We start from the raw sequence: 27,061 nt of genomic DNA, 5'->3' as shown, positions 1-27,061 counted from the left end.
CAGAGCCTCTCTGCCTTCTCTCGGCGGCAGCTCTGCCTCCCTAGCTGAATGACCCCTCACTCCCTCCCTTCCTTTCTTCTTTCCACGCTTTCTTCCCTGCTTCCTTTCCTCCTTATTTGTTTTCTTGTCGCTGACCATCGAGCCGGGCTGATGTTTTCCCTGGCTCTGGCACCAGCAGCGTGAGGGTGGGTGGCAGATTTATGGTGGCGTTCTCATTCACGCTGCAGAAGCCCACACATCCGGAAGGATTCCCAAGGTGCCAATGTGTTTTTATGCAACAGCCCGGGACTTCCCTTCCCCACTGTCCCACCCCCAGAGCCCTCGTCCCCAACACATAATAAGTTGCTTGTTAATAGGAACACCACCCACAAGACCTCTTAGGCAATGAGGCTGCGTCCCCGGCAATGTGGAAATTATCTTGTCCTTTCTCCCCCTTTTCACATATAACATACCCCAGGCCTGAGGTTTTCGGTTAAAAAAAATGTGGTATCATCAGTAAACTGATAACTCTCCGCAGCCCACCCGGAGCAGCTCTGGCTGGAGGCATTGTTCGCAGAGTTGGGAATTCTGTGTCTAAAGCACTGAGTCATAAACTACAGACAGGCTGCTGATAAAGGCTGAAGAGGGGGAGGTAATGGTCAAATTAGTCAGACAAAATGGGAAGCATCCCCAATAGGGGTCATACTCAGTCATATATCTCCAGTGGGTGCTGGAAACGTGCTACCTTCGGAGATGACATTTAAGCCATTATAGGGGTTGTGATTGTAGAAAGCTCTTCGTGCCACGTTGATTTACTGCCCCGGGTTCTTCAGGAGAGCTGGGGTCTCAGCTCAGACTTGAGAGCCTGGGTTGCAGCTTGGGATCTCCCCTGGGGGGCATCAGCCTCTCCCTTGGTGAAATGAGAGTGAGCGTGCTGAGGGTCAAAAAGCTCCCTTCCCCTGTCTGACAGTGAGGAATCCTCAATTTGTCAAACATCCATTTAAGGGTTTTGGGGTTTCAAATCCTGCTTGAGGCTAATATATAGTTAAGCAAACAAAGCAAATGGACCCCCACGTCGTCTTTTGCAGACACAAACACACAGGATTCCCAGCCTGGCTCTCGTTCTCAGCCCCTCCCCTCCCCCCCCTTCTCCCCCATTCCCTGCCATTAGCCTCACTTTGTCTCTGGTCAGGACACAGCATTCCCAGCCCTGTCCTAGAGTCAGGGCCAATAACTAAAGTATCTGTGCGCAGATAAGGGGGCGGGGGGAGGAGGGATCAATCCATTTCCCCACCAGCCCCTGGGAGGGGCGGGGGTCACCGCTCCTTGTGGCCCCTCTGTCAGGCTGCCCTGGCCTGCTCCCAGCCAAGGCGAGAAAGGAAAACAAGAAGATGAATCGCTGTGTCTTCTTGGTGGATATTCTGATGAGAGTTTAGAACACCACTGACTAAAGGGGAAAATAGCATCTGGTAGGGGGAGGGGAAGAGGCGGAAGCATGGGCCCTGCTGGGAGTTGTGTCTATTATTATTTTTCTAACAACGTGAAATCATAATAGATGACCCACCTCTCACCTTACCAAAAAAGAAAAAAATTGAAGTAAGGAAAAAATAAAACATCTCCTGGCCATACACAGTTTTTCAGACCTCCTTCTATGGAAAACATAGTGACTGTCGCCAAAATACCTTCTTGAAATAAAACTTCTTTTAACTTGAAGACCTGTCTTTAAAAGAAGGAAAGAGAAGTGTTGGCGGTAGTCATGGAGGTGGTGATAATGGTGGTGGTCTGTCAGCTAGAATGGGTATCATGCTTAGTATTGGCATCATGACACATACCATTCATGATTATGGACATGGATTTTGGGTGAGAAGCAAGGTCCAAATAAATTTTCTCTGTGCCTCAGTTTGCTCCTCAGTGAGATGGGTTAGTAATAGTCCCTGCCTCTCACAGTTGTTAAGATGAAATGAGGTTAAGTAGGTAAAACATTTTATAAGTGATACCTAGTAGGTGATATGTATACGCTTGCTGATGCTGCTACTGTTGTCACCAATGTCATTAATTTGAAACTTAGGTCCATCTTCCCAGGAACCCGATGACATAAATGATGTTGATCTCAGTTGTGTAGAGGTTCAGAGAGGTTAAATAGCTTGCCCAAGGTCACATAGCTGGGAAAAGCAGAGATGAGATTCACAGTACCCAAGCAAAGTCTGCACACTTGACCGTGAAATTATTTCATTTATCAGGCACCCAACTGGACCAGCTTCTGTGCTAAGGGCCCTTTTGTCAAATGATTTCGTTTACCCTTCCCGCCACACTGCTTCCTCAGAATAAGGGCGTCCCTTTTGCTGATGAGGAGGCTGGAACGCTGAGAGTGGAGGTGAATCGTCCTAAGTCATACAGCCAACTGGGTCAGAGTAGGAGATTTTAACTCCAGTCCCCCTGTTTTCAAAGAGTGCATCCAGCATCCAGATGAGCCCCACCAAAAGCCGTGGAGAGCCTCTCTTTTCCACTGCTTCGGCTTTGTTGCCACTGACACTGCGGAAACAAAAGTGAATGCAGAGATCCTTCCTGTGCCTTTCTCATGAGTCATGAAAATGACAATTTTCAGTTATTATCACCCTATAAACATTCTACTGCACAAACCCCAGGCCCTTGACTTAGGGCCATTCTGTGTTTGGGGCTGCATTTTTGTTTATAATAGCTCACCCTCCATTGAATATAGCCACATTGTGTTTTAGCCTAGGAGGAGTTTGACACTTCAGTCCGTTGTCATGGCAATGTCAGGCCAAGGAGCCTGAGTTCAAAGGTCTATTGATTTTAATCACTCCCTGGGTCAGCTTGAGCATCTCCCATCCTCTCTCTGAGTCCCAGTCTTCTTTTCTGGAAAATGGACATAATCATAACACAGTTATATTTATATGAGAAAGATGGAAAGAGAGCCTTTAGCGTGTCCAGCACCGTGCATGGCAATCCGTAGACATGTCTGCTATCTTCCCCTCCCATTTGCCATCTTAGTTGTGAGGGATGCAAAGGCCACAGGTCCATCTCTGGGACAAATGGTCCTTAGCTGCATCCTGTCATCAGGAGAAGTGACGGAGGCCCCTTGATCTCAGTCTCCCCAGCTGTCACGTGACGGGAGTGATCTAAATGAGCTCCGGGACTCTTCCAACCCTGACTTCCAGAATTTAAATCCCAGATCGTTATTGTTTTTAAACTGGGCATTTTAAAAGAAATGAGGGCTTGGGGAGGGGAAAGGAATTCCTTTAACCCAGAGGGTCAGAGGGGGTCACAGAGGGGACAAAGACTAGGGGAAGCGAGGCGATGGGGCGGAAGGCTGCTGTGCTGGGCGGTCTAAAGATCTGAGGTCCTCAACCGGGAGGTCTGATGGATGCATTCACACACCCTCGAGTCAGCACCGGTTAGGATCAAGCCTGCCATCCAGCCTCAGACCGCGGCTTACCACCTCCTTTAGAAGCCCGGGAGGCCTACCCCACAGAGAGGCCAGTCAGGAATGAAAAGAAACAGGATGGCCTCAGATGCCAGAAGGGAGGAATTCTCGCCCTCAGTCCAGGTTGGCCTCGTGACTCCCAGGGAGGGGTCAGGCTCCGAAAAGACTCAGAGCTTTCCTGAAATTGAGGAATTAAGACCACACTTTGATGTGCGCGTTTGAAACGCAGTCCACATCCAAGACAGGTGAATCTGGGGAGCGGAGAACAAGGGCTTCTCTGTGGCACTTAAAGGGACCAGAGACTGGACTGCCGCCGCAGGGGCCTTCTTGCTGTGCATCTGTGTGGCCAGGACTTCAGGTCCGAGCGAGCCCGCAGAGGGGAGAGGCCTGGGGGCAGGAGTCTTTCCTTGTCCCAGGCTCGCCCTCTCCTCTTTCCTGAGGACCATGGTGGGTTGGAAGAGACACTTAATATTCATGAGCTGTGATCGCCAGTTGAAGGGAGTACCCTGGGGGAAATTGAAATATTAAGCAAGTGGGGAATATAGGCCTAATTGTATCCTCCTCTCCTTTTGGGGCAGAGAAGTAATGTGCTTAAAATAAAATGATGGATGGGCAGTCAGGACTGTGTGAAACCTCACAGCTATAGTCTGCAGAATGGAGCGGCTGTGGGCGCTAACATAAGCCAGGCCAAGGATGGTGCAGATCAGTCGCTGAGTCACATCATGCATTTAGTCACACAGTTACTGATGTCTGCTGGGTGCCGAACACCGTGTTGGTGGCAAGGGAGATGTCCGTGAACAAGGAAGGCCAGGGAGGTGAAGGAAATAGCTCTGGCAATTATTGAAATGGAATTGTTGGAAATGCCACTGAGTGGAAATGTGTAGGGGTGTGTAAGTGACGGGGCCGAGAGAGGTCCCCTTGGAGACAGGATCTTCAAGTTGAGACGTGAAGGTTGAAGAGAAAGTGGACAAAGTAGGGAGATGGGGAGCAGGGTGATGGAGCAAGGATTGCAAGTTCAGACTGCTAAATCCTCGAGGCAGGAAAGAGCTTTCAAGGAGGTCGGAGAAAGTCCTCGTGGCTGGAGAGTGGTGAGGGGCGGAAGAGGGAAGAGGTTGGACCCAGCAGGTTTGAGGACTCCGGGGAGGGTGCTGTTCCTGGCAGGAAAAGAAGGGAAGGCACGTCGTTGGTGTGCAGTCTACCCACGGGGACAAGCCCTGCCCAGGGGCCCAGGAGGCTTGCTTAGATCAGGGGTCAGAGACTACTGCCCGTGGTCAAACCACACGTGCTGTCTCTGATGGCAGATCAGGTTTGACTGAAACATCACTGTGCCCCTTGGTTTAGAGATCTGTGGCCGCAGAGATAGTCCAGTAGTTCCCAGAGACCCTGTATGGCCCACCACGTCAAAATATTCACTGTCTGGCCTTGCAGGGGAGAAGTTGCTGACCAACTGGGGCATAGATGGACGAGTCTATAGGTGGGTGGAAGATTAGCCAAGCAGGTAGGTCAAGGCAGATGAGAGGCAGAGAGGGGAGGGCACGACCTCGTCTGCATCGCCCCTCAGCCTGTGGCAGCCTAGTTGTAGTTCTGTCCACTCCCCCACATTTTTTGTTTACATGTCAGTTTCCCTCACCCTTGAAAGAAGTCATCCTGCCCATCCCGGTGTTCCCAGCATCCAGCTAGATCCAGACTTTGGCTAATAGACTGAGTCAAGTGATACTTGGAAGCAGAAAAGAGTGGCCAGAGATGCTCAGCTCCAGCTTAGTACCTAGAGCTTCAGCGAACATCCTGGATCCGCCCGGGGTTGGAGAAGGGGGCACGTAGACCTTTAATAAGAACCTACTACGGCAGTTTCATTTCAAACCCCCAGCACCCCGGGCATCCAGACATTCTCATCACCGCTTTCCAGATGACAGAGCAGAGTCCCCAGTGTTTAAGTGACTTTTGAGAAAGTGACCTCTGTTCCATAAATATTTATTGAGTGGGAAAACCAGCCCAAGAAGAAACAAGCTTTCGTGAGTGTCACATCCCAGGCCAGCCGTTCTGCCACACACACGGCTCTTCCCTCCCCTCTCTATCTTCCCAAGCTGCAGGAAGGCAGGGCCTGTGTCTCCCATTTTACACAAGAGGAAACTGAGGCTCGGGGAGATGAAAAGGCTTCTTTAAAGCAGGTGATTTTTAAGTGGCAGAGCTGAGGTTTGAACCAGAATCTGCCCAGCTCCGACACTCAAGGAGCCAGTGTCCTCCAAAACATCAGATCTTCAGAACCAGTAGAAGTGCTGACATCGATATCTGCGTTGCCAGCCCTTTTCCATCTCTTCATTTCAAACAATAGTCATAACAGTCGAGACTCCCGGTTATGCATGTAATGCTTTTTCTCCGTGAACTCCTGTGCTTAATTGTGTTGACCCTATAGATAAGGAAAACGCACGGAGATGTCAAGGCTCCCCAGTAAGGGATTCCAGCCGTGGAAGTCTGTCTCTTAAACCCTCGAGCTGAACTGCTAATTTATGCTACCTTTTGATCATTAAGATTATCTAATAAAAACATGTGCTCTTGAGAGCTGAACAGCCTAGCAGCAAAGAGATAATGAGAAGAGGAAACAATGCAAGGTGGGAAAGGAATCTCACATCGCACAGGGCTCCCAGGGTCTCTTTAAGAAGCAGTCTGGAGTGTTTGTTTACAGATCATTAGCGACTCAACAGAGGGAGAAACTAAACGCGACTTTTTCTCTTCGCTGCTACTGATTAAGTACCAGGGAGAAATTAAGATACAGCAAAGCTGAAATTATAATAATTTTTAAGGGACCGGATTTTAATTTTAATTTGCCAGAGAGATAAAATATCCCACACTGGGTGTCTGCAGCTCCCCTCACAAGTGCTGGGCTTCCCTTCTCTGGCCTCAAGGCAGCAGCCGCAGGGGTTCTGCAAAGATGATGGGAGACAAAGGTGACCACAGGAGAGATTCACACTGCCATTTGTCTGTATTAAGCACCTGCTGTATACAAAGTTCTGTGCTAGGCAGGAGGCAAATGGGAGTGACGATCTGGGGAAGAAGGAGTCCTTCATTGCAGGGCTCTAGAGGGCAATGGTCCTTAAAGATGTACAGGGATGGTTTGAGGAGACCCCAGGAGGAGTGGGAAGACCAATGGTGGGGGTTGGTGAGTCTGTGAAGGCTTCCTGAGCAGCTGGTCTCGGTAAAACCACATGCAGGGACTCTGCTGCTATAAAGGTCCAGAAGGAGGGTGCTTCTGCGGTCCCGTGGGCAGACAGGTCCCATAGGAAGCTGCTCCAGGGACTCACAGGAGGGGTAGGTGGGTAGGTGTGATTCTGGGTCAAGCAGTGGTTTCTGGGCAGAAGCAAGACAAGCTAGGAGCAGTGCTTTAAGAGCAGACTCCTGCTGCGGGATGCTCTTCAAGGGCCAATGAAGTACTCTTGGCAGCTTGGCCTGAAGAGAAATCAGAGTGATTTTGGCTTTCAACACCAGTCAGAAGCCCAGCCCAAATGATCCAAAAGATTGGACTGAACTTCCAACTGCTATTGGCAGGATCGTAACTGGTTTCTCAACTCAGGAGTCCAAAACCATCCATTGTAACTCGAGTTCAGCCTCACTGCTGATGAGAGGGCTGTACCAGCATCTTCAAGCCCCAGAATTTCCCATCAGTCTTTGCGCCTTTTGCCAAGAGAACTTCTAGATGGAGAGAGACAGAGGAGAGGCCAGTTGACCTGACCCAGCAACACAGGGACTGCCTCGTCTCCAGACTTGGTCCCCAACCACCTTTTTCCAACTGTGGAGTGTAGGGAGTGAGCTTCCTTACTTCATAGGGTAGCTGTGATATATTCTTTCATGCATTTATGGATTTATTCATCATACATTTGTTCAGCACCTCTTACCCGTCAGGGCCGTGCTAAGGCACCAAGAATGCCAAATGTGCTAGGCTTGGGGCAGCCTCTGTTCTTCAGAAAGTGATGAATAAATACTGATTCTCGTGGTTATTATAAATAACAGCCTAGTTCTTACTCACAAGTAGAGAACACCCAGTCCCTGGAAGAGATCAACCAGAAAGTTGAGAGTCATCATGGAGCAATGAAGGGGGTTCTCTCAGAGAGACGTGTGTGTGTCCTCAGTTCTCAATCACGTCTGACTCCTTTGTGGCCCCATGGACTGTAGCCCACCAGGCTCCTCTGTCCATGGGATTCTCCAGGCAAGAACACTGGTTTGGGTTGCCATTTCCTATGCCACAGGATCTTCCTGACCCAGGGGTCAAAACCTGCATCTCCTGTGTCTCCTGCATTGGCAGACAGATTCTTTACCATTGTGCCAAAGAATGGTTTTGAGGGGAAGCCAGAAAACAAACATGGAAGTTACCTGGTGGCTCAGACAGTAAAGAATCTGCCTGCAATGCAGGAGACCTGGGTTCGATCCCTGGGTCGGGAAGGTTCCCTGGAGAAGGGGATGGCTACCCACTCCAGTATTCTTGCCTGGAGAATCCCATGGACAGAGGGGCCTGGTGGGCTACAGTCCGTGGGGTCACAAAGAGCCAGACGTGACTGAGCACTAATACCTTTTCAGACAACAAACATACTCCAGTATTTTTCTCCTTCAGCTTACCTGGTTCTTTGTTGAACTTCTTAATTTCCAGGCCCTCTGAAATGTTACCTTCTTCCAGTTTTCCTTAACCTCTCTGCCCATCCCTACATAGACATGTTATGCCTACCTTTTAGACATTCTTTCTCCAAAGTTCCACAGTGGACTCACTTCCCAGTTTCCGCACTCTCTCCCTGACTCCGTCATTCAAAACCAAAGACTGCAAAATTTCTGTGTGCAGTCTGAGGCCTTTATCCTGACCTCTGGACTAGTATATCTAATGATTCTATCCGATCCCCCGCAGGCACTGAGACTCAACACATGTAACACAGGGCTTGCCGTTTTCTCCCCAGAGTTCCTGCACTCCTGTTTTTCTCAGTCTCAACGGCCGGTGCCACCAGCCAACCAGCTATTTAAGCTAGAAGCTTGGGAAACAATCTCCACTCTTCCCTTTTTCCCACATCCAGTCACCATTCTGACCTTTAACACTTTTCCCTCCAAATCGATCCTACTTCTGTCTCCCTACTTGAGTCTGCAGACCCGCCCCCACATGTAGACTCATGCCTGGACCACCCTAGGCGAGTTCAGCTAGGCCCCTGCTCCCATCTTTGCCGGCTCCAATCTGACCTCCAGTATGACGAGTATGTGCGTGCGCGCTAAGTTGCTTCAGTTGTGACCAACTCTTTGCGACCCTATGGACTGTACCCCGGCTGACTCCTGTGTCCATGGGATTCTCCAGGCAAGAATACTGGAGTGGGTGGCCATGCCCTCCTCCAGGGGATCTTCCCGACCCAGGGATCGAACCCAACATCTCTTCCGTCTCCTGCACTGGCAGGTGGGTTCTTTACCACTAGTGCCACCTGGAAAGTCTGAGCTTCCTAAAAGGCAGATGTCATTCTGTCCCTCTCCTTTTAAAAGCATCAATGGCTCTGCATGGCCCTTGATATCAGTCTTAGTTCCTTACTGTGGCATGCGGCATCTTCTAGCTTTGCACCTACGACCCTGTTTGCAGCTTCCTCCCGCTTGCTCTCAGCAGCCCCCAACCCGGCCCCCCAGCCTCCTGGAATGTCTGCCTCACCCTAGATTGATTTCTCCTCTCAGAGACTTAGCCCAGATGTTGCCTTCTAAGGGGAGCTTCTCAAATCTGGGCAAGATCAGGTTAGGGGGTCTCTTCTGTGTGATCTTACAGCATTTGCTACCTCTGAGCAAAATCGGGTGCAGTCGATAACTTCCTGCCTCTCTCTGCAACCCCTGAGTGCTGAGCCCAGGGTTCGTTCATCTCATTTCCCAGCAATCCGTCCAGGACCTGGCACGTAATTTGCAGCTTGGTAAATATAGGAGAAATGAGTGAAGGGAGGATATATTTCTTAAGAGACATTTTTATTCCTGAGGCAACAAACTGTGGTAGAGCTCTGTTGGTCTTTAGAGTCGGACAAACCTCAGTTGGACTCACAGCCTCTCCACTTTCCAGCTGTCATCTCAGGCCAGACGTCTCAGTTTGAGGAGCTTAGGATGGAGGTTCCGTGCTCAGGCTCCAGAGCTGGGTTGCTTGGTTCAAATCCCAGTTCTCCCACAAAAAAAAGGGGGTGGGGGCCACTTCAGTTTCTGAAGAAACTATGAAAACGGCGCGTTTGCGAGGTTGACAGGCCACAGAGCTAGAAAGCATCATAGTAGCATTTGCCAGGAATGTTCTTGGACTTTTATTACACCTTCCCAGCAAAGCTGGGACAGCTGGAGTGGCTGCTCCTCCGCTGTCTCACAGTGCCAACCGTGGTCATAACTCTGATGAGGTCCACGCGTTTTAGACCATTAGCAGAAGCAGCGGGCAGCCCAGTAGCTCGTGTGAACTCTCTGATAACCCCTGAATTGAGCTGCTTTTCAAAACTAAGTCCCTGCTTCCACTAGCTTCCTTTCTGGGAGGGAGCCTAATTAACTAGTAGCTGGAAAGGACTGCAGGTAGGCCACCCCCCCACTCCCCCTCCAGGCAGAGAATTCAAAGGGAAGTGGAGAAACTGTGTAAATAATGCTGCTTTAAGGGGCATTTAAGCCAGTGGTCTTTGTTAAGGAAATTGATGGCTTTGTAAGTACTGCCTCTGAAGGGAGTACTTGAGTTGATGGTCCCCCATCTCCCCTCGTAAATTCCCTAATGGACTCTGGGCCCGGAGGCTGCGCCCATGCCTGTTCAATCCCTTGCCAACAAAAACTCAGATTCCCCTTAAATTTTTTTTTTTTTTAAGGTTTAACCAAAATATGAGTTACCGAGCTCCTACAGTTTAACTGGCAGAAGGTAGCAGACAGATTGTTTCCTTTAGGGAAAGGGAGGCTCGTGATCCTTCGCAGAATCTTGCAGAATCTTTTTGCATGCTAGGCACATGCTATGCATTTTCTATACATCTTCTCATTTTTATCCTCCTAACCTCTGGGAAGAGTCATTATTTCACCAACTGCCAAAGAAGAAACTGGGACTCCAGGATGAAGCACGCTGCTCATCAACACCCAGCTAATTAGTGGAGAGCAGGGATGTGACCGCAGCTCCGTGAGACCCCTGAGCCCCCAAGTACCACAGAATTGCAGGTCATCTCAGAGAGAATCAGATCAGCTTGTCTCATTATCCTCCTCAGCACCCATATCCACATAAAAGACGGGAACTGGGCAGCAGGGGCGGATGGGAGGGTATGGATTTTGGAATCACGCTAATCAGGGTTTGAGCCTTAAAACCTTAGGTGATGCCTTAACCTTTCTGCATATCAATTTCCTTGTCTGTTAAATGGGGATAATAATTGCACCAAATACATAGGGCTCTTCTAGGATTCAATGACATCGCCTATTTAAAAACATTTAAGTATGTCATTCACTTACCGCATGGTGTCTATCATGTTCTGCTTGTTTTTACTGGAGTGTAGTTGACTTACAATGTTTTATTAATTTCTACTGTACAGCAAAGTGATACACACACACACATATAGATAGATATACATTCTTTTCAATGTTCTTTGAACATAGTGGAAAAGAATTGAGATATTGAATGTAGTTCTCTGTACTGTAAGATCTTATTGATTATCCATTCTATATAGAAGAGCTTACATCTGCGTGGTTTGTTGTTCAGTTGCTAAGTTTTGTCCGACTCTTTGCGACCCCATGGACTGCAGCATGCCAGGCTTCCCTGTCCTCTATCTCCTAGAGTTTGCTGAAACTCACGTCCATTGAGTCAAGGATGCTATCCAACCCTCTCATCCTCTGTTGCCCTCTTCTCCTCCTGCATGGTAGCTATTATTTTAATTAGAGAAGTAGAGGATGCTATGGGAAGAAAAAGAGGGTGGCCAGTAGCCCTCCTGAGTGGATTGCTGGAGAGCTTTTTCCATAGAAATGTCTGGTTAAATATGGATAGAGAATGGAGACTAATAACAACAACAACAAAAAAATGGGATTAGGAATTTGGGGGTGGGGGTGGGCTTCTGCACAGCAGGCAGTGGGGGCAGGAAAGAGAATCTGGCCCATTTAGGAGATGGCCATGATCTCAGCCTGCCTAGAGCTGAAACTAGAATACACCAGAAAGAAGGCTGCAGAAGCAGACTGGGGCCAGATTATGCCTCATCAGCTGTCACCAAGCCTCTGTTTCAGTACCTTCTGAGGTAGCCAATTTTATTCTCAAACCTAGTGCGGTTTGTTGGAAGAGTTTTCTGCCGTGTCTGCTCTGAGCCTCCTCTCCTTCAGATTAAGCATCTTCATTTCTGTGTGAGCACTGCTTCCTGATGACGCCTGCCTTGGGCCGCATCCACTGACCGTATCCTGGTTCATCAATTCAGTGGTCCAGAACTGGTCTGTCCAGCCATCTCTAGCACCAGAGGGGGCTTCTCTGACCTCTGTTCTGGAATCTACTGTCTTTTTGTCTGTAAGGTAATCTGCAGTCTTGCATTCTTGTTTGGGCTAACACCTTCTCCAGTTGGTAGAAATCACAGGGTGACTGCTACTCTTTGAAACTTTCTTTGAGCATGGATAGTTTTGCTGACCCTTATCTGTCATCTCTGATCAAAAACAGCAGGGGTTTTGATTGATATTTTCAAATAGTCCAAGTTAGTTCTTACGATTGAGGACCAATGGCCCTCCTTTTCTTTCTTTCTTCCTCCTTCCGTCTCTTCTTCCCATCTTTCCTTCCTTCTTCCCCACTTCTTTCCTTATCGGGAGGAAAGAGACAAAAATATATATACACATTTCTAGGAAAACAAACTGCAGTTCAATGATATACATGAAACAAATAGATTCAAGTGAACATGACATGAGTTATGCAAGATATAACACTCATCATGCAAGATAAAGAAAACTTACATGAGTCCAGTTCTGCCCCTTAACTGGGCTTCTGTTCTTCAGAGCACTGCAGCACGTGTCCTAACCTGGAGATCAAGCAAGCTGTGGTTTAAACGTCTCATCTTCTTGGTCTTATCTCAATCATATGGCAAGAGGACAGACTTCAAAGCTGGCTAAACCAACCAGGGCTCAGGGTGGAAGGGATCCATTTTTGACACTCCAGCTTCTTGCATAGGAACCCTACCAAGAACCTAACACACTGTGTTCACCCTAGTCACGATTTATGGCAGACTAGGGTGACTGGCTTAGTTTCACGTGGTACCTTCAGTTCCTCAGCTACTGTTAACCTAGACTTGTCTAAAAGTCCCTTTTCTCCAGCATCTTGAGGATGCCTTAGAAGACTGATGGGCTGCTTGTTTTGCTGGATTGAAGAATGATGTGCATATGTGCACCTACCAACTTTTATTTGCATTGTTTTGCTTTAGGGTCGCATACATGGATTTCTCACAGTCTGATTCAATTTCTCTTTGATGTTGCATATTCCCAGCAGTTATATAATGAACCTTAGTTAGCCAGTCAGAACTCTTGGCCTGTAGCAATGAACTGCACAGCGTTCAAGGAGAGTTACTTAAACTTTCTGAAACTCAGTTGCTGTATTTGCAAAACAAAGCATGTAGACTCGATAATTTCAAAAGACTTTTGCAGTGTTAAACCTTCATTCATTCATTCAGCCAACAGTTCATAATTATCTTCTGTATTCTGGAATTGGAATGCAGTAGTGGGCAAAACGTCTGTTCCTGCTCTCATGAAGTAGCCGTTTTGTTTTAGAGAGAATACAATGCTTGTTACTAAACTTTGAAGAAGCAATGTAATGCTATGTAGAAAATAAAATAGACCAGTGGAGTAGGGAAACTGGAGTGAAGTTAGCATGATTAGAGAAGTCCTCATTAGGCCGGTGATGGTTGAGGAGAGACTGACATGATGAATTGGCAAAGCCATGTAATGCTTTGGGAGATGAGTTCTAGATTGTACCTGTGATAATAAAATGTAGAAACATCACCATGCTCAAGTGTTCCATAATGCTATTTTGTCTGATCATTACAACCACTTTCTGTAATGGGTAGGAAAAGTAATATTGTCATTTTTTAATAAACAAAAAGAATGGAACCCACAATGATGATGTACATTGCCCTGTAACCAGATAATCTGGTGACAAAGCTGAGCTTCAAATTTTGGTTTCCGGTTCCTGTTCCATATACTTTTTGTGATACATTTTCTTCCATGCTCTTCGGCGAGTTCTTCTGCACTCTCATTGGTAGTTTTGCTGAACATACTTCCCCATCTTCAGACTGAAGAATGGATTTAATAATTAAAAGAAAGTTAAAAAAAAAAAATCAAGAAGCAAATGCATTTTAAAGTGACTTAGTTGAAGGGAATCATAAAACTGATTTAACTCTTTTTCACTCAAAGGGGAACTGCAGCCCCGAGAGGGAAAGGCCATGGTCAAAGTCATGGGTATATATTAATGGACATCTGAAAGTCCAGTACTGTGGCCACCTGATGTGAAGAACTGACTCATTGGAAAAGACCCTGATGCTGGGAAAGAGTGAAGGCGGGAAGAGAAGGGGATGACAGAGGATGAGTTGGTTGGACGGCATCACCGACTCAATGGACATGAGTTTGAGTAAACTCCAGGAGTTGGTGATAGACAGGGGGGCCTGGCGTGCCGCGGTTCATGGGGTCGCAAAGAGTCATACACGACTGAGCATCTGAACTGATTTTAGATTCCAGGTCTCTTGACCAGTCTGCTGATCATGAGGAAGTGGCCTCTCTTTCTTTCTTCTCTGTCTCTCCCTCTCCCTTCCTCTCCTCTTTCCCCCCTGGCCCCCCACTTCTGTTTGGACTGATGAGATCACATTGAAATCACTGACACTTCATTTGTATTTCACTATCTTTTTGTTCTTGTTGTTGTTTTTACTGCTCTCCCTGTTTTTATTCTTTTATTCATTAAAAAAATTAACTTATTTATTTAAATTGGAGGTTAATTACTTTACAATATTGTAGTTGTTCTTACCATACATTGACATGGATCAGCCACAGGTGCACATGTGGCCCCCATCCTGAAACCCCCTCCCACCTCCCTCCTCACCCCATCCCTCTGGGTTGTCCCAGGGCACCAGCTTTGAGTGCCCTGTTTCATGCATTGAACTTGGACTGGTCATCTATTTCACATATGGTAATATACATGTTTCAATGCTATTCTCTCAAATCATCCCACCCTCGCCTTCTCCCACAGAGTCCAAAAGTCTGTTTCTTATATCTGTGTCTCTTTTGCTTGTACTTTGCTATCTTTTGTCATCTTTCTTTTCTGTTATCTTTTTTTTTTTTGGCAGACTCTCTGCATATGAATGCTTCAGATTGGTTTTCTGCATTTATTATTAGCTTATATCATCCAAAACAAATCTCATTTTGTTATTTCCTGTTCACACTTTTAAAGGCCTTCAGGTCCTGGGTATCACCCTTCTTCCTGTCTGTGCTTAGAATGTCTGTCCTATTTCATGATCAGTGTGTCATTCACTGCAGTGCTAAATTTTACCCCTTCTTTCATTTATGAGATAGCATTAAAACCCAAAAGAGACTCAGCTGAAAATCATTCAGGGCTTTGAGCAGCCTTCTCTGTGGGATGTATTGTCATTTATTAGGATCACTATCTTTGAATACAATCATTTTAGGCCATTTAAAAAACTATACTAAATTCAAAGTGATGTAAATGTATCTTCAAGTTCCAATTCATAAGCCCATCAAATCTCTTTATTAAACTTCAGCTTAGTAGGCACCACCTTTTCTATCCAGATATTCCATTTCTTTGCAGATTCAGTCAAGAAAGAAAATAAAACAATATATAGGACAGATGGTGAGGCAGGATGTCTCATGGGAAAAAAATAATATGGGATGATTTAGATAGAATTGGATTTTCCCCCTTAATATGTGCTTGATTTATAATATGATATCACCCTAATTAACATTTTTATAAAAAAAAATCTTTCTATAGTACAGTCTGCAGGACACACTCAAATCAGGTTTGAGACTTCTTCATTACAGTCAGTAACAGAGATTCTGAAACTCTAAAGAATGTTGTTAATTCATAATTTACTTAGTACCTGCTCTGAGACCGGCATTGTTCTAAGAATTAGAGGTGTAAATAGAAGTGTGACTGGGGCCAGCCCAGGAATATCTCACAATCCGAGAGTTATACATAGTCACTCATTCATTCATTCCTTTGTCCTTAAATATCAATTATATAATATGGAGAGGTGGTTTTCTTGATCCTACAGAAAGAGGCACATGTTGAGATAGTCTTCCAAGAAACTTATGTCATCTAGAAGGAGGGGAACAATAATAAATATACTTTATTCTTAGATAGTGACTAATGCTGTGAAGAAATAAGATTGTGTGCTACATTCTAATGGGGATGGAGGAATAAGATGTGAACTTACTGTAAGAAGGCAGAGTTGTTATTAGAGGAAGTAGTATGTGAACTGAGCCCTAAGTGATGAAAAGAATCCCTAAGTGATGAAAAGAAGCTCCCCTCTCCCTGCCCTGGGAAAAGCCAGGGTGGGAAAAAGTATTCCAGGTAAAGTAAATAGCAAGTTTGAGTTTTCTTGAACAGTAGCAAGTTTGGCTTATTTAAGGAACAGATACTTGTTGAATGATTGGATATATGGATGGATGGATGGATATCTGAATGGATGGATATATATCAGGATGGATGGATGGAGGAATGGATGAATATCTGGATGGATGGATAGAGGGGTTAATGAATGGAAGGTAAGGAACAAGAAGGATAACAGTAGAAAATGGTCAGATGAAGTGGTGACTTGGCTGTGACACAGTCTTTGCATTTTGTTCTATGTGACATGGGAAGCCACTGAAAAGTTTTAGTGGAGACTGGCCTGATGCGGTTTGTGTTGTTAGGAGAGCCCTCTACCTGTGTTCTGGAGGAGGCAAGCCTGGGAAGCTGACGTGGAAGAGAAACTGCTTAAATAAATAAGTGATGCCATAGTGATGGTGGCTTGGATTAAGGGTGTTGGTGATTGGACAGAAGTGGATCTTTTTAGAATATCCTGAGACAAAAGAATCTACAGGATGTGTTCATAAACTGTATGTGGTATTAGAGGGTGGACAGAAGAAAAACAGGAGAGGTGACTCAGAAGATTTTTAGTTTGGCCATTGTCGGGCAATGTTATCGTTTGCTAAGATGGGGAAAAAGTAATTTGGGAAGAAGCCATTACTCTTGTTTTAGACATGCTGGTTTAGTGATGACTTTAAATAGGTATTTAAGTAGAGATGTCATTGCAGGTGACTGGGACTCAGAGATCATATCTGAAGAGATGTTTGAGTCATTGGTACATCAATACTTTAAATTTTTATTTAAATATTGGGGCTGGATGAGAGAATGTAGATAGATAGGAAAAGGGAGCCCAAGACCTTGCCCTGAAAACTGGCAGCATTTAGCAGAGGGAAGCATAGATGGCAGATGAGTCTGTGTGGGAAGGTCTGACAGCTAGAGGGGGGCTAGGATACATGTTGTCATGGAATCCAGGGGGAAATGCTTCGGGAAGGAAGGAATGGGTGACTTCTTCACATGTTTCAGGACTGTTGGATATTGTAGTTGGTTTTGGCAACATTGAGTCAATGGTGATCTTGACAGGACGGTTTTCTGTGTGTGTGTGTGTGTGTGTGTGTGTGTGTGTGTTTATCAGGGAGGGGACTTTGGAAGCTAGATGGGAGAGAACTGAAGAGTGAATTTTCAGAGAGAATGTGGAAAATACAAGTTTAGATAGTCCTCAGTCAATTTCACTATGAATCATGGGAAGGGAAATGTGACCAAAGGGAGGTTTTATTTAAAAAAGAAAAAAATTAAAATGTACATTGCTCACTTTTTAAATTAAAAATTTGCATAGGCAATATCCTGCTTTGCTGGTTTGGAAATAGAGAATCATAACTCAAGGAACAGAGTGAAATAGTTTTTGCTGGACAGTAGTGATGCAGAAGAGTGACAGATGAGGCTTCATGGAGCTGAGGATGCTAGAATTAAATCTTGATGGAAGACTTGTAGGCAGGGACTAGACTTTCATGCTAAGGAAATAAGCGGGGAGTGGGCGACTCTGAGGTGTGAGTTCTGGAGGGGAGCTCTATGCTTTTAGAGTGGACCTGTGCTTGGAAATGAGAGCAGATGGGGAGCTTGGAGCTGGATGACAAAAGGACTTGAGTACTAGATGGGGAGGCTCAGATTTTGCAGGAGTCAATTGAGAATTTCAAACTGGATCGGATTTACATTCTAGATGGATCACTATAGGCTGCTTTGTGAGAAGGTGTTGAAGTAAGGAAGTCCCGAAGCCACGGTGAGAGGGTTGTGAGGGGTGAGGGGTCCCTTGGAGGATGCTCTCTGGGACCGTGGAGGCAGAGCGATCACTGGGGACCCCACCCAGATTCACTCTTCTTTTCCTAGCGCTTTGGATTTGCTCAATGGTGCCTGGTTATCACAGGGAAATGCAGAAAGGGATTTCTGGCCTACTTTGGTAGATGGCCAACCCTGAAAGGAACCAGAAACCCACATAAGCTCCCCAGATTCAATAGACCTAATCGGCATCTGAAGCTTGTTAGTGGGTTCATGGTTCTTTAGAAGCCCTTCACCACCCTGACTTTTGTACTCTGAACAGGCTGATCTGGTGGTGGAGGTTAAGAACAAACCTTGGTTTGAATAGAATGAAGTGAGGTCAGCGATGTGGGTTTGACTTAGAGCCTTTCAAAGATAGGCAATGTAAAGTCCAGATATTTCTGTTCCAGAGGAAACATTTGCCAAGATAGCCATCAGCCCATCTCAAGCTTCCCCTCTATAAACCTTTGGGGGTTAAGCACTCCATCTAATTTCCCCCATTCCAAGAAGATATTATTTGGACACAAAGATTGTGCATTTTTTGGTCTCTTTTTGTTGTTGTTTGGATGAATTGTTATATGGCATGAAGCTTGTTGTGGTTGGACCCATCCCTAAACAAACAGCTGAACTTAAAAAAAAAAAATACTATTTTTTCTGGTGTTGAAAAAATAGTCATCATTGGACTGAAAGAGAATATCCTGATGCCAATCCTGTTCCCTCAGCTGGAAATAGAAACAGATGCTAAGTTCTCAAAAGTTGACCCATCTTCAGAGATGGGAAGTTGAGAAAGACAGGTAAATCTACCCATTGTTTAGAAGGCAGGCCACCAAAAAAGGTGTGCATTCAAATCCCTGTGTCTTCCTTGAGTCCTAAGTCAAATCTATCATCTATCTCCTATTGCTTGTAACTCTCATTTCTCTATCTGCAGTTTTTTGTTTTTTTTTTTTTCCCCCCCTTATTGGACTGTTAACTTAGTAATACCAATAGCTTCAGACTTACTATACTTAGCCAGTACCAGGGGCTATTGTGAAAACTGAAACCAGAGAGTCTCAAAAGTGATAGTGAACTTGGATAAAGATACCCTTTGGTTGCCATAATTATATACTGAAAACTTGATATAATAAGGTGGCATGGTACAGTGGAAAAGGAATTGTATTATGGGTTTAAGAACCAACGTTCTAGTCTTGTCTCTCCCAGAAATTTTTTCTGAAGCCTTCAGAAAATGACTTCAACTTTATGAACCTTAGTTTTCCCATGCATGGAATGATTGCTCTCAGCTCTAGAATCATCATCTTGATCACCATGATCATAGGCCATTTTTCAGTCACGTTTTATGTTTTAAGCGCTTTACCTGTGTTTACCACTAGTCTGTAAGTTCCGTGGGAATCTCAAGGATGCTAGTGGTATCGCAAATTACCAAAGTTTCTAATCAAGCTAAGTTAATTAACATTCTCCAATTGGATTGAAATAGTTCTGGTCTAAGTAATTATTTTCTTCTTCCTTAGGTTATTACCTCCCCCACCCTTCTTTGTTTGTTTTAGTTTACTTCGTTTCTGGCTATTTAAGTTGAAAATAGCCCATGCACCCTCTTCAATCATTTCTATTCCTGAAGATGCCCTAGGATCTAGGGCTGTACTGTAAATAAAAAGTAGACATTTCAGAAATTTGAGCAAACTCTGAGAGATAGTGAAGGACAGGGGAGCCTGGCATGCTGCAGTCCATGGGGTCAAAAAGAGTAGGACACGACTTAGTTAGTGACTAAACACCAAATTTCTAATTAAGAAAACTTCTCCAACCCCTACCTCACCCCAGTATCATCATGGTTAAGAATAAGCCCTGTGCCTTTAAGACTCTCATCACTTTCCATCGGTGTCTGTTGTGCTATTTGAGTATACCCAGCACTTTGTCGAGGCAGTCTAAAAGGTAGTCTTCTTTTCATTTTCCATATGGGGAAACTGAGGCACAGGGAGATGAAATACCAAGCCCATGTTCACCCAAGAATCAGGGACAGATAAGGAGCTTGAATCCAGGGTTTCTGACTTCAAGGATGAGAGCTTTTAACAATAGTTCAGATAACAGCCTTTGTTTATACTTAAAAGTAAATTTATCTCATCTCTCTGAGACCTGGCTTGCTAAGGTTTCAATTAGGTATGACAGTCCCTGCTTATCCCAAATAGCGTCCTTTGGACATGCTTCAGGGGAGCAGAGGCAAGGGATATCTTGATGCTCCAGACTGATGGAAAATTAAGTCAGCAAGAAGCAGCATCAGCTGTGTCTGTCCACTTACAGAGCGTCCATCTCCTGTGGGCTCCTGGAGCTGAGCTCACCCGTGGCAATTGAAAACTTGGCCAGGGAAGACAGACTTGGCAGTGTCTCCCCACCTACATCAAGTCTCCTAGCTGGTTAGAGCAGATTTCTGAGTCTGTCACTGCATGAAAGGGAGGGAATCTGAAGTGGAGAGTTCCCTGATGTCACGGGAAGATGGCGTGAGATGGAGTAATCAGGCTGCCCACTGGAATTCTGCTGTAAGCAAGTCATCGCTCCCATCCCTTCGTCCTGAGACCCAGTCAAAGAAATGCTTCACAGTGTACAGAGCCTAAACTATATTGGGACAGGAGTATGTACATTGAGGGCACTGGGTTTTCCTCATTCATTCATGCATTCAGCAAGCATTTGTTTTCAGAATACCCCTCCCGATGGGATGTATTATTACCAATGCCACCCAGCTACTACCTGAGAAGACAGCAGGGCAGGGCGATCATTTGACCTTGGTATTGACTGCAAACTCTTTTTCCTACAACCTGCTCAGCTCCCCGCAGAAAGCGTTCTAGAAGCACTGAGTAAATTGGGGTCATGAAAGCAAGAAGGCCGGTTTTGTTTGATTGTTTTGTTGTTGCTGCCTTTGTTTTTCCTGGCCCACACATTTTGTATTCCATTCCTCACCCTGCTTTCTTCAGCGCTGGGGGCACAGGAGTAGAGAGGGAGAGAGAATTCCCTAGATGAAGGCTGGCAGACACTGCTGAAAGGCCCCTGGGATGCTCGTAGCAAGAGAAACTGCAGAGCAGAGTGCAGGGATGTTATTCAAAAAAAAGGGACTCCCGGTAGCTTTGTCAGCAGAATCTTGTGGGGGAAAACAGGTCCCTTTCTCTCTCCCCTTCTCCCTCCCGCCTCCCCTTCCATCCCTCCCTCCCCCATCTCTCCCTCTCTTTCCCTCTCTCTCTTCCTCCCCCTTTTAGCCTCATTTCCTCTCTCTCTCTTAACCCTCCCTCCGCCTATCTATCTATACATCTACTATCCTCCTGCTACTTACCACTGCCTACCTAAGTGCATACTGCCTGACCTGTGTCTACCTCTGCCTGTCCTCCAGAACCTGCAGGGTGCACCAGCTCTACGCAGACAGACAGATTGATGTCTTCCACATAATCAGGAAGGAACCAGCCTTCACAAGAACTTGACTCTAGCTCCAATTCCTGCCACTCTGCGGTCTCTTTGAGGAAATAAGTCAATGTACCCTAGAAAGCAGATCATATGCAATCTTACCATCATCATCTCACCCTATTTGTCTTCATATTAGAGTAGAAGGGAGGTGGTACCAAGAGTCAGACAACCTCATGACCTTATCCTCAAGGGGGTGTGCCTTCATGATCCTGTAAATAAGATGTGTAGGGGAAGATCTCTCTGCTTGGCATAGAAAGTCCAGGCTCCTGCTGCCAGTCCTCCACCAACTGGCTCTGTTGTCTGGAGGCAAATGCCTTACCTCTTTCCTCCTATGGTTTTTAGTTTTCCATTCAATAAAATGGGTGAAGGGACTGGGATGGTACAGCTCATCACATGAAACCATTGCGAGCAACACTGGATAGATATTATTATCCATTCGTTTTGAATGAGGGAAATGAAGTTCAGAGAAGTTAGGTTATTTAAGCCCTGTGGCACTTGTGTATGGCAGAGGTAGCACTTGAACCTAGCTTTGTTGTTACTCATTGGCAAAGTCATGTCCGACTCTTTGTGACCCCATGGACTGCAGCACGCCAAGGTTTCCCTGTCCTTCACTATCTCCAAGAGATTCCTCAAACTCATGCCTATTGAGTTGATGATGCCATCCAACCATCTCATCCTCTGTCACCCCCTTCTGCTCTTGCCTTCAATCTTTCCCAGCATCAGGGTCTTTTCCAGTGAGTAGGCTCTTCACATCAGGTAGCCAGAGTATTGGGGCTTCAGTATCAATTCTTCCAATGAATATTCAGAGTTGATTTCCTTCAGGATTGACTAGTTTGATGCCCTTGCTGTCAAGGGACTCTCAAGAGTCTTGAACCTAGCTTTGCCTGATGCCTAAAACCTATGCCCTATGCAGTTCCCTTTATTGGGTTTCTAAAGAGTAAAGTCTGGATGGATGACTTGCTCTCAGATCAGGGTGAGTTTTATTGTATGTGAGTTGGCCACATTCACCAAGAGGTTGTTTGGAGCTACTGAGAAGTGCTGAGCCTGTATTCCTTCTGTATTTGAACTGCCAGGCGTGCTACTGGTCACTGGAGTCCTCAGCTGGCTCAAACTCATCCTTAAATAATTGAATTATAATGGATTGATTTATTCTGGCTCTTTTGATAGTATTTCACTATGTAAACTGTTTGCAGTAACAAACAAGGGATTTTGGAGCTTGGAAGGGGCTCAAAATTCTGCTGCCCCTGAATTCAATGATTCCTTTTTTCAGATAGTCAGCATCACAGAAATTCAAGTCTTATTTCTACTTGACCCAGGCTCTTTCCATTTGGGGGAATGCCGCTTGAAAGTGTTTCAAGTGAGTACTGATTTTACAAGCTGATTCAATTCAGCCACTTAGGAATAAATTAAACCCTTAACGAGAAGAGTATTTTTTCTCTTGACCATTATTTTAAGATACACACTGTGTGTTTATGTCCATTTCTTATGAAAGTTGTATGGCTGTCTTGAGAGGTTGTCCTTGCTGGTTTCTGTACTACAGATGGGAAGCCAGAGGGTGGGAAGTAAAGCTGATCATGCAGACTTACACACCTAATATGAGCTTCCATGATAGCCCAGACAGTAAAGAATCTGCTTGCAGTGTGGGAGACCCAGGTTCGATCCCTAGGTTGGGAAGATCCCCTGGAGAAGGGAAAGGCTCCCCATCCAATATTCTTGCCTGAGAACTCCCGTGGACAGAGGAAACTGGCAGGCCACAGTCCATGGAGTAGCGAAGAGTCAGACGCGACTGAGAAACGAGCACGCGCACACCCCTTCCTGGTACGAGGGGCAGAAACCAAACCCTGGTTTTCAATGAGGCTTCGCTCTCTGTTCTTTCAGAGTGAATCAGGCAAGAATGTCCTAGATCAAGCAGCATTCTCAGGGTGACCATAAGTCCTGCGATGTTTAGATTTTCTCAGGATAGGTGCCTCTTGCCTGGGCAGAATTTTTACTAGCATTCTCTCTCACTCCCCAGGTGTACTGTTTGAAGGAGCTGCTGCATGTAAATGTGATGGCAACACAGGGGTATGAGTATTAAGACGGTGAAGTGAAGTGAACGTCGCTCAGTCGTGTCCAACTCTTTGCGGCCCCATGGACTATACAGTCCATGAAATTCTCCAGGCCAGAATACTGGAGTGGGTAGCCTTTCCCTTCTCCAGGGGATCTTCCCAGCCTAGGGATCGAACCTGGGCGTCCCGTGTTGCAGATGGATTCAGGCTAATTGCAGGCAGATTATGATGGGGTCTTTGTAAAATAGGAACCCACACAGGGGGCACGTACTTAGCTTTCCTAGAGGAACTGGGAAAGAGTACCTGGCATGATGATCACTTTTGGACAGCTACCTCCAGATTTCTGCTTGTGTTATTCTATTCTGAAACACCAAGAAGCGTGTACTGTGTAGGTCCTACCTGCTTAGAAGGCATCAAGCTATCCATGTATACGTATGACTGAGTCCCCTCACTGTTCACCGGAAACTGTCACGACGTTGCTAATCGATGATGTTGTTGCTCAGTCGTTAGGTCATGTCTGACTCTGTGATCCTATGGACTGCAGCACGCCAGGCTTCCCTGTCCTTCACCATCTCCCAGAGTTTGCTCAAACTCACGTCCATTGAGTCGGTGATGTCATCCAACCATCTCATCCTCTGCCTCCCCTTTCTCCTCCTGCCCTCAATCTTTCCCAGCATCGGGGTCTTTTCCACTGGATTGACTATAGCCCAGTACAAAATTGAAAGTTAAAAAAATAAAAAAAGAAGGCATCCGGCTAACTCTGCTTCTCTTGAGTTTTGTTCTTGCAGCTCAGTGAGAGTCACGGCAGCCAGCTGCAGCTTTAAACTGTCCCAAGCAGAACTCCTGGCTATGATTTGAGTTACACAGGAGCTTGAGAACTCACTTGGCCTTTAACTGAAATACCTAAGATATCCAGCAAGTATCTAGAAGATAGCACCTTAGACAGGAAGGGCTCCTGGAGTTTTAGCAGTTTCTCCCCCTTCAATGATGACTGAGCCCAGAAGAGGGAAAGAGGTTTGTCTGAAGGAACAGAACGATTTCGTTACAGACTCGGGACTGAAGCCAGAGGCTCTCATATCAGTTCACTCTATGTCAGACTGTAATCCTGTTTACAGTTAATTAGTCAAAATAGTCAGTTTAAGACTATGAAGTGCTGCGGTAGCAGATAATGTACCTAGAACTTGGACAGTGAAAGCCCGAGTTTAAAATCAGGATCCGGCATGAATACTTTTCATGACCTTGGGAAAGTTATTTAAGACATGCAGGATTTCAGTTTGCTAATTGAGAAGACTAAAAGCATAATTTTCTTTCTCACAAGGTCACTGTGGGGCTCACAAGGGGTATGAAGGTGGAAGTGTTTGTTAATGTGTGTGTATGTTATGTAGTAAAAATCACATAATACAAGATCTACCCTCTTAAATGTTTAAGTGTACATACAGTTTTTGTTTTTTTTAATCTATAGTCACAATGTTTCACGTCAGATTGCTAGAACTTATTCATCCTGCGTAACAAAGCTTTATACCGTTTGAATAGTGGATTTGAAATCTCAACACCCCTCCTTCCAGCCCCTGGCAGTCACCATTCTACTCTCTCCTTCTATGAGTTTGTTTTATATGCATCATATAAGTGGAATCATATGGTGTTTTTCCTTCATGTAATGTCCTCCAGGTTCATCAGTGTTGCCTCATATGGCAAGATCTCCATTGTAAAGCCTGAATAACAGTCAGTGGTGACCATCAGTGGTGGGCTTGACTTTGCTGGTGATTCTGTGTATCTGATTCCATAACTGCTGGTGGCAGCCAGGGCCAAAGAACAGACACTGATCTGTTCTCTCCCTTCGATGTCTGTCTCCCACAGATGAACCCAGCCGGTGCTATTTCCATGATGGTGACGGAGTATGTGAGGAGTTTGAACAGAAAACCAGCATCAAGGACTGTGGTGTCTACACGCCCCAGGGGTTCCTGGATCAGTGGGCGTCCAATGCCACAGTGTCCCACCAAGACCAGCAGTGCCCAGGCTGGGTCATCATTGGCCAGCCAGCAGCGTCCCAGGTAAGCACCCAACCACGCCTGACGTTTCCTGCAGACATTCCAGATCGCTGCTCTGCCCCTCAAGGTTGCCCATCACAAAGGCAGTGTCGCTGGACATGGCCACTTGACTATACCTCTGTTGTTGTTCACTTGCTAAGTTGTGTCTGACTCTTTGCAACCCCATGGACTACAACACTCCAGGCTCCCCTGACTTTCACTATCTCCCACTATGTGAATTTGTTCAAATTCACATCCACTGAGTTGGTGATACCATCCAACCATCTGGTCCTCTGTTGCCCTCTTCTCCTTCTGCCTTCAATCTTTCCCAGCACTAGGGTCTTTTCCAATGAGTCGGCTCATTGCATCAGGTGGCCAAAGTATTGGAGCTTCAGCATCAGTTTATTTCCAGTGAATATTCAGGGTTGATTTCCTTTAGGAGTGACCGATTTGGTGTCCTGGAAAGCTTTGACAAACCTTGACGGCGTACGATAATCTCTCGGTCCATCCATGTTGCTGCCAATAGCCAAATGTAATTCTGAGATCTCATGAGACTTGTTGGTCAGCAGTTGGATTTGGAGTTTTTAAGGGCAAGAAGCATTAGCACAGTAGGGGTAATGACTCTCCTGTGTCTCCTGCTAGAAGTCATATTTGGGGAAAGCACTCCATTTTGGATGTACCACTGGCATTCAATGGTATGAGAACAGATTCTCAGGGAGACTCTCACTTTTGACAGGGGAGGGTGCTAGAGCTACTCCTCTAGCACGCTCTCGTGAATATGGTATCTCCATCATGGATGCGCCGTGCGGCTTTGGACTAGTCTTCCCATTTCTCCGGGCCCCATTTTCCCCATCTTTAAATTAGAGAGTAGTTGAGCTGGATGCTCTCCAAGGACCTTCCCAACACTCAAAAGCTGTGACTCATTCCTCATTCTCGAATGCACTATTTATGTCCCAGGGTTCTTCCCCGAGGGACCATCAGCTTAGTCAAGGGAGCGAGAGCACCAGGGCCACCGGAGCTTGTGTGATTCTAGGGATGGCCCTGCTGTCCCCAGAGTCCCCTCTCCAATTATCCTGCTCAGTGACCACCTGCCTTCTTCCGAGACTCTCGTTTCCCAGAGACACACCAGCGCTTCCTCCCACCCCACCCCACGGCCGTCTCAGAGGCCGGCCTCCCACCTGGCCTTGCAGGAGAGCCGTTCTGTCTCCCCATTCCTCTCTAACACTGCTAGCCTGACTCATGGTCGGCGGAGGGGTGAGGTGAGGGTGGAGGGGGCTGGTTTCTAGATGAAAGAGACATGGGACCTCCTCCTGGGGCCCAGGGAACATCACTGGAAGAGGTACAAAGGAATCTAACCTCACTTATAGTGTTTATTTGATCATTTGTTCTTTTATCTGATTGCGTTTACCTGCATCAGATTATATATTCGTTTGTTTCGGACTGTCCCTGAGGAGGATGGAAAGAAATGTAAGCAAGGTATTCCCGAATGTTTGTCGTGTGTAGTGCTAGCTGGGTGCATGACTGACTGAATGAATGAATGAATGAATGCTTGCCTACGCTCATTCTGCCCCATGCCACCTCTGTACTTGCTGAGATCATTTTGGGTGAAACCCATGCTCTGAGCTCTAATTACCCGTTTCCATATTGGCGTCCCCCTCAGGCTGCTAGTTTTGTGAAAAGAGTTTTAAGGTTTTATTTACTTTGTTCCCCATCTTCAAGCACAGGTTTTAGGTAAGACCAGGAGTTCAAGCAATGTGTGTTTAATTAATTGTAGATAAACACACACATTGCTACC

General features: G+C 46.0%; 1 protein-coding gene across 1 annotated transcript in view; it reads left to right on the top strand.

The window, feature by feature from the left end:
• Positions 1–27,061, top strand: part of PAPPA (pappalysin 1) — a 258,399-nt gene that overhangs the window by 125,328 nt on the left and 106,010 nt on the right. Inside the window, exon 10 of the mRNA XM_061163313.1 lies at positions 25,097–25,290. Within this exon, the coding sequence (XP_061019296.1) occupies positions 25,097–25,290 (194 nt within the window). The remainder of the gene's footprint in view (positions 1–25,096; positions 25,291–27,061) is intronic.

This window comes from Dama dama, chromosome 16 (assembly GCF_033118175.1).
Source record: "Dama dama isolate Ldn47 chromosome 16, ASM3311817v1, whole genome shotgun sequence".
NCBI lineage: Eukaryota > Metazoa > Chordata > Mammalia > Artiodactyla > Cervidae > Dama > Dama dama.
Note: the sequence above shows the minus strand (reverse complement) of the source record. Positions and strands in the feature narration are given on the sequence as shown.